This window comes from Triticum dicoccoides, chromosome 7A (assembly GCF_002162155.2).
Source record: "Triticum dicoccoides isolate Atlit2015 ecotype Zavitan chromosome 7A, WEW_v2.0, whole genome shotgun sequence".
NCBI lineage: Eukaryota > Viridiplantae > Streptophyta > Magnoliopsida > Poales > Poaceae > Triticum > Triticum dicoccoides.
This window is the reverse complement of record NC_041392.1, coordinates 148,133,534-148,141,050: the sequence shown is the minus strand read 5'-3', so window position 1 is coordinate 148,141,050 and position 7,517 is coordinate 148,133,534. Positions and strand designations below refer to the sequence as shown.

The 7,517-nt window shown below is 51.1% G+C and overlaps 1 protein-coding gene across 1 annotated transcript; it reads right to left on the bottom strand.

Moving 5' to 3' along the window:
• Positions 1-4,726: 4,726 nt before the first annotated feature.
• LOC119328471 (uncharacterized protein At3g28850-like) lies at positions 4,727-6,426 on the bottom strand. Its single transcript, XM_037601452.1, has one exon. It carries the CDS (start codon positions 6,214-6,216, stop codon positions 4,903-4,905), a length of 1,314 nt encoding a protein of 437 aa, XP_037457349.1. The 5' UTR covers positions 6,217-6,426; the 3' UTR covers positions 4,727-4,902.
• Positions 6,427-7,517: the final 1,091 nt, after the last annotated feature.

Here is a 7,517-nt window from a genome sequence, read left to right as displayed (position 1 = left end):
GTCCAATTCGGACTAGAGGGGGAGGGGCGCGCGGCCTGCCCTGGCCGGCCCTCTCTCTCTCCACTAAGGCCCATGTGGCCCATTAGTTCCCCGGGGGGGTTCCGGTAACCCTTCGGCACTCCGGTTTTCTCCGAAATCATCTAAAACACTTCCGGTGTCCGAATATAGCCGTCCAATATATCAACCTTTATGTCTCAACCATTTCGAGACTCCTCGTCATGTCCGTGATCATATCCAGGACTCCGAACTACCTTCGGTACATAAAAAACACACAAACTCATAATACCGATCGTCACCGAACGTTAAGTGTGCGGACCCTACGGGTTCGAGAACTATGTAGACATGACCGAGACACGTCTTCGGTCAATAACCAATAGCGGAACCTGGATGTTCATATTGGCTCCCACATATTCTATGAAGATCTTAAACGGTCAAACAGCATAACGATATACGTTGTTCCCTTTGTCATCGGTATGTTACTTGCCCGAGATTTGATCGTCGGTATCTCAATACCTAGTTCAATCTCGTTACCGACAAGTCTCTTTACTCATTCGGTAATGCATCATCCCGCAACTAACTCATTAGTCACATTGCTTGCAAGGCTTATAGTGATGTGCATTACCGAGAGGGCCCAGAGATACCTCTCCGATACTCGGAGTGACAAATCCTAATCTCGATCTATGCCAACTCAACAAACACAATCGGAGACACCTGTAGAGCATCTTTATAGTCACTCAGTTACTTGTGACGTTTGATAGCACACAAAGTGTTCCTCCGGTATTCAGGAGTTGCATAATCTCATAGTCATAGGAACATGTATAAGTTATGGATAAAGCAATAACAACAAACTAAACGATCATCGTGCTAAGCTAACGGATGGGTCAAGTCAATCACATCATTCTCTAATGATGTGATCTCGTTAATCAAATGACAACTCATGTCTATGGTTAGGAAACATAACCACCATTGATTCAACAAGCTAGTCAAGTAGAGGCATACTAGGAACACTTAGTTTGTCTATATATTCACACATGTACTAAGTTTCCGGTTAATACAATTCTAGCATGAATAATAAACATTTATCATGATATAAGGAAATATAAATAACAACTCTATTATTGCCTCTAGGGCATATTTCCTTCACGTTCGCCTCGACCGACATTGGGAAAGGGCATTTGGGAGTGAGATCTCAAAAGCTCCTTCCGACTCAGAACTAGTACCAACCCCCTAGATGCCTTTCTATAATATGATTCGATCGCCCCGCCGAGGAGATCGAACCTATTGAAAGTAAACCATTGTTTCAATCTTTCCATTGTATGGCGACTTTTGATATAAGGCCATCGTACACAACCCAATTAAAATATTTATTGTTTGAAGACATCCTCGGCACTCTCGATGCTAATCACGTTACTCGAGGCACCCCCTACTCCAAAGGTGTTTACATAACAACTTCATATACAAAAGAAACCAACTGTTCCATGAACATGGAAATCTTTGATCAACAACTAAACTATGTGTATTCCACTAGAAAAATAAACTATGACTATAACCTTGTAATCTAGCGTGCTGCTTATCTGCCACAACAAACAAATTTGCGTAACTATTTTCATCTGATTAATCTACTCCAAAATCTCTCAAATAAATTGATCCCAATTGCCATCTCCACGGAAGAACACATCGCACAAATTCCCCAAACTGAAATAAGAGCAAGCCAATTAAGGACTAGAGAAAATTGCTCAGCATTTTGACTCCTACTCCTCTAATGTGGATCTCTTTCTATATTCTCGGGGAATGTAGTGAGAATGTCAACATGTTCGTTTTATATGAATCTTGAAGTGCATAATTGTTTCCTTATTTTGGAGCAACCTGCACCTCGAGCTTCAGGCTTTTCCACACGATTCTTCGGGAGCAATCAATAATGTAATGTAAGCTTCAGCTTTCAAGATGTTTGTTCGACCAATGTCCCGACTTTACCTAACTTCACTTCAAACTTTATTGCCTCATGACAAACTGGTAAAGTGGGTTTTTCACTGTCAGGCTATCTTCACCAGTTAAGGCATTTCCAAGCTCGTGGATTCTCGAGTGGTCGACCTTGAAACAGTCCATGGACCTCACAGGTTGATCCAGCGATGAAAATGCTCTCATGTCTTTAATGCTGCCATGTGTTCTCAAATTCCAACAGAAGCAGTATTCACTGAACTGAAATTGCCCCATCTTTTTTTTTTTGAAAAGGAGGCTTACCTTCGGCCTCTGCATCAATCGATGCATGCAGCCATATTATTAAAATCAAAACAAGGTCATAAGTTCCACGCAAACTCAAAATCTGAGTAAGAAAGATAAACAAATCTGTAAAACGTCACACCCGACGGGAAAGCGCCACATCCGGCTATAAAAAACAGGCTACAATGCCTACACACCTAGCATATTATTAGTTCGTCATTCAAATCGGCTGAAAATAGACCGTGCTACCGTCTCTCATCGGCTGCACCCAATAACCATAATCTCCATGTAGTCCGCATGAGTGAGTAAGGACCACATACGGACCTAGGTTGTAGCTCCGTAGATAACCTGCAAAAATTAGTGAATTTTGTCCCATTAACAATCATATCATTTCGAGTGTTCCATATAGCCCATAAAAGTGCACATATCTCTATCCAAATATGTTTAGTTGTGTGTATGTCTACTCCATTAAGCCACGTCCCAAATAACGTGTTTATACTCATTGGGGGATTAACCTTAAAAGCTATATGAATGGATCGCCATAACAATTTTGCAAGTGGACATTCGAGAAAGAGGTGTTTAATTGTCTCATTTTGATCACAAAAACAACATCTAGATTGCCCGACCCAATTCCTTTTCATCAGATTATCTTTGGTCAAGATGACTCCTTTGTGGACAAACCACATAAAGATCTTGATGCGGAGTGGAACTTTAATCTTCCATATGTGCAAAGACCTCGACAATGGCCCAGAATCTATTAAGTCCAAATACGTGGATTTGACAGAGAATACTCATTCGTGGTTAACTTCCAACTAATTGTATCCGCCTGATCTGAAAGTTGAACATCCATCAACCTACGTACCAGGTGTAACCATACATTCCAACGTTCCCCTACAAGGGATCTTTTAAATTGGATATTAAGTGATACTGAGTTTAATACTGTGGCGATATAATCTTCCTTACGTTGCACAATATTATATAGAGAGGGGTAATTGCCCCATCTTTTAGGGCTAGCTAGATTCATACAATGATTATTTGTCAATTTCTTGATCTACTCAGCTTGCAAAAAGGTCTTTATATTATGGGACGGGGAGAGTAGTTTCACTGTCCACCTTCTTTTAAATGAAACAGAAGTTACAGCAGTGTGTACCTTATATCTGAATGCATGGCAAAGCCACGAGCAGCTTGAAGCTTGGAACGCACAAAAAATGCAGGCTAGCCGCAAGCTACAAAAAGAAAGGAAAATCAAAAGAAGCTAACAGCTATTCATTCATCCGGCAGCTGAATAGCTTTATCGTTTGTTTACTTCAGGATTGACGAGTCCTTCGTTGTACAGAGTACTCTCACTACCTTGGAGCTACGGTCACTAGACCAAAACCTGCACCTTTTGCAATGCCGGGGGTCGTTGGGCTTGCAAAACCTACACCTCGGTGAAAACCTTTTTGTCCTTGAGGGCAGCTGGTTGCTCATAGGAGGCCATGGCCACCATGGTCTCGACGGCATTGATTCTCCGAGGGGGTACATGTACAACGTGGGCGCAACTGGCTTCAATTTTCACTTTTGTCCGGTGTTGTTTTGGGCCCCCTATTTTCTTTCCATTTCTGCTCACCACCGCCCACAAGTCACGAGGCCATATTATAGTCGGCTGGTACATCATGCATGGCGTGAATCCTAGGACGCATGGTTCACACTCCGAACATCTACTAGAGTCGTAGCTCGACTCTGAAGAACATCTGTTCACATGGTTCAGTCAGACAGTCACAGGGCGAGCGCACTGCAGTGGTTCTCACAAGCAACTGTTTATTCTTTGCGTGTTTGTGTCTTCACAGCTCGACCCGATCAACGGATCAGTCCTAGCATGGATGGGTGGAGGGCAAATTTCTGTTCCTCCCTTCTTCTTTTTTTCCCTTCTTTTCTGCGGAAATATCGTATCTATTATAAAGATTTACTGAAAGTACAAATCACCTCAAATATAATAGAAAGTACATTGAGATCCGTGGACAACCGAAGGACCACTGGCACCGCCTGAACGAGCTGCCGACATGTCGCTGTCACCGCTCTAATACCGAAGCCGGCCTGACCTTGTCGATGACAACCGGTAAGTCTTCGTATATATGCCCTTAAGGACCAGCGTTCAGGAGCCGCAGTAGTAGCCATTGAACCCTTGAATCGATCTGAAGAATCTGGCATCAAATCTCACCATTGCATACGCACGACGAGAAACCATAACCTCGCCGCTTTGAGTAGCTGGCAGGAATCTATGCCGAAGCTCCGTCTAGTCTGTCCCGACGAACAAACTTAAGGATAATCGGAGCCCTGAAGACAGACTCGAAGAAGAAGCGTCTCCATCTGTCCAAGCGCCGTCCTTACGAGAACCAAAATCCTATCTATCTAAGTCGAGGCACCAGGAATACCCTCCTGCCACCGTCCGCCGGAGCGGCAAGCAGAGGGGAGGAGACTCCACGCACGCGCCGGCGGAGATCGAAGGCAAGTAGGATTTTCCTGGTCGTGCGAGAGGGGGGAAAGAAAAAGCTACCTCCGGTTGAGTCTTTTCTGACGCGCTGTTCCTCCCATTTTGTTTAACTCTGTACCATTTTTTTGGATGAACACGTCGGTATTAGCTAGAGAGAAGGCACACTAACAACAACAAAAAATCCAAGCAATTAAAACAGAGTGGTTCCATTAACAGATTGGACATCTCAGTAGCCCGTTCTCGTTGCAGTCCGGGCACCGCCTGAACGCCCCGGCGCCGTCCTCGTCCTCGACGAACAACTTGCAGCTGCCGGAGCAGACGTCGCACGGCACGAACCGCGCGCCCCCGCACCCGCCGCACGGCTCCGCGGCGAAGCCCCCCGGCCCATCTTTCCCGCCTCCGGCGGCGCCCGGCCCCGGCTCACAGGCCTCGAGGGCCTCCGCCAGCTCCCCGGACTCGTGCATGCGGCGCACCTCCTCGGCGCCGCCCAGGTGCCAGCCGTCGACGAACACCTGCGGCAGCACGCCGGTGCCTGCGGCGGGGGCGCCTGCGCCGAGCGCGTCGCGCAGCTCCTCCTTGTACCCCGCGTGCATCGACAGGTCCCGCTCGTCCACGTGCACGCCGTAGCTGGACAGGATCGTGCTCGCCGCCCAGCAGTCCTCGTACGTCTGCCGGATGCCGCGGAGGCTCGTCAGGTAGACGACCACCCGCCTCGCGCTCTCCGGCGGGGGCGGTGGCGGCGGGGGATTCTTTTGTGACCTGCTGTCGATCCTTCCCTGGAGCACGTCCAGCCGCGCACGCACTACGCCGGCGAACACCTGAATTTCCTCCTTCTTGACGATGGCTCCTCCGTCGCTCGCGACGTCGTCGAACACCTGGATTTCCTCCTTCTTGACGATGGCTCCTCCGTCGCTCGCGACGTCGTCGAACACCTCGATTTCGTCCTTCTTGACGACGGCCCCTCCGTCGCTCGCGTCGTCGGCTTCCGGCGGAGGAGGCGACAGCTCGGCGAGCGCCTCCCGGAACGCCGACAGGACGTCGGGGTCGAACTCCGGCGATCCGGGCGCCGACTCCACCTGCCCGTCCACGCAGTCATCGTATTCCTCCTCCTCCTCGTCCTCCGCGCCGTCGTCGTCGAGCCCGTCCATGAGCTCCCACACGTTGATCTCCTCGGGGGCACGCGCGGGCGTCTTGGTGGGCGTCCTTGGGGGCGCCAGCCTCTGCCGCTTCACCGGCTGGCCAGGCTCCACCTTGGGCGACGCCGGGAACCACCCGGCGAAGGACCGGCACCTCCCCGCCGCGCCCTCCTTCCCGGACCTCGCCGCCGTCGCCCCCGCCACCGCCCCCTCCCCTCCTGCGAAAGAAACCGCCGCGGCCGTGGCGCGGTCGAGGCTGAGCGTGCCGAGCGTGGACGACCGGAGCGCGACGGAGTGGCGCGCCACGAGCCCCGACGCGCACTTCCGCGCATCCAGCGCGCCGCCCCCGCCGCCATGCAGCGCGTGCTTGGACCCCTTGCACCCCATCCGCCACCGCCGTCGCCAAGAGAACCTCCCCTGCGGCCAGAGCAAAACCTCCGTCCGCCACTCAGCGATCGGTGGAACGAACGAGGAGGACTGGGCAGCGGGCCCGGCCCAGGTTCGCCTCCGAGCCGAACCGTTCAAACGGTAGGGAGGAACCGTTCGCTGCCGGCGCGCGCAGGGTGGGAGGGGAGGGGAGGGGAGAGGAGAGGAAAGGCTGCGCGGCGCACGCAACGGGGCCGGCGAGACCGGTGGTCATATGAAAGGGGGGCGGATCGCGGGTACGAACGGGACGGGAGCCCGTGCGGGTTGAAAGTTGGAGCCGGATGGATCGCGGCCGTCCGTGTGTCCGCTCGTGCGTTTATCGCAGGGGCCGGTACGTACCGCGTCCTCGGCCTGCCCCGTGCGTGGCTGTGGAATTCTCGATTCTCGGCCGGGGCCGGGTCGGGTCGGGTGGACGCCTCCTCCTCCCCGGTGTAACACCGTGCGTACGCACGGCGTCCGCAGTCACTGCCGGTTCGAAGTGGGCGACGAATTCTTGCACCCGGTTGATGGGTTCGCGCGTAACCGTAACACCCAACACCCAACAGCCGCAATGGTTACAGCTCGCGTCTCGACGGTAAGGAACCTGATACTAGTGGATGGGATGACTCTGCGATCGGGGACTAGTGTATCCAGGGTGTACTACGTCCGTCCTGGATTACAGTTAACCAAGCCAAAGCGCTTTGTTAATTGGTATTAGATCTAGCGGATGTGACATCTGACAACGTGTTGCTAGCTAGCTTCTTCGATACGTCCCGGCATCAGGCATCCAAGCTCGGCCCGAAGCAGGCAAAAGTCACGGCCAAGCCTTTAATCCAAAACCCGACAGGGACGCTCCCATAGAGTTCTATGTAGCCCGAGCTTTGTGCAACACTTCCTTTGTCTAAAGCCAGATGCCACTCAGAGCTTTGGCCCGTTTCGCTTCGAACGCATCGACGACAGCTCGACCGGGGGTGCTACGCCGCGAGCCAGCAGCCAGCTTTTACGTACGGCCTACTGCTACTAATCTTTGGTTCCTTCTCCAAACGAAAGGATCGGCACAACACGAGTAGATAAGCCTGTGTTATGTCTGTTCATTTGAGAGAGATCGATCGGGTGATCGACCTGGTTCATGCATGGTTGCGATCAGCCTGAGGGTGGCCTAGTCAGCCGGTGACGAGTCCACCTCTCTGACTCGCTTTCTTTCTCGCTTTCTTTTTTCCTTTTTCTCATAGACTCGTCGCTTTGCTTGGCTTGGTGACTTGCACATCTTATGTTAATGATGC

What these genes read in the sequence shown, in the direction of transcription:
- LOC119328471 (XM_037601452.1), bottom strand. Translation starts at nt 6,216, where the DNA reads ATGGGGTGCAAGGGGTCCAAGCACGCGCTGCATGGCGGCGGGGGCGGC.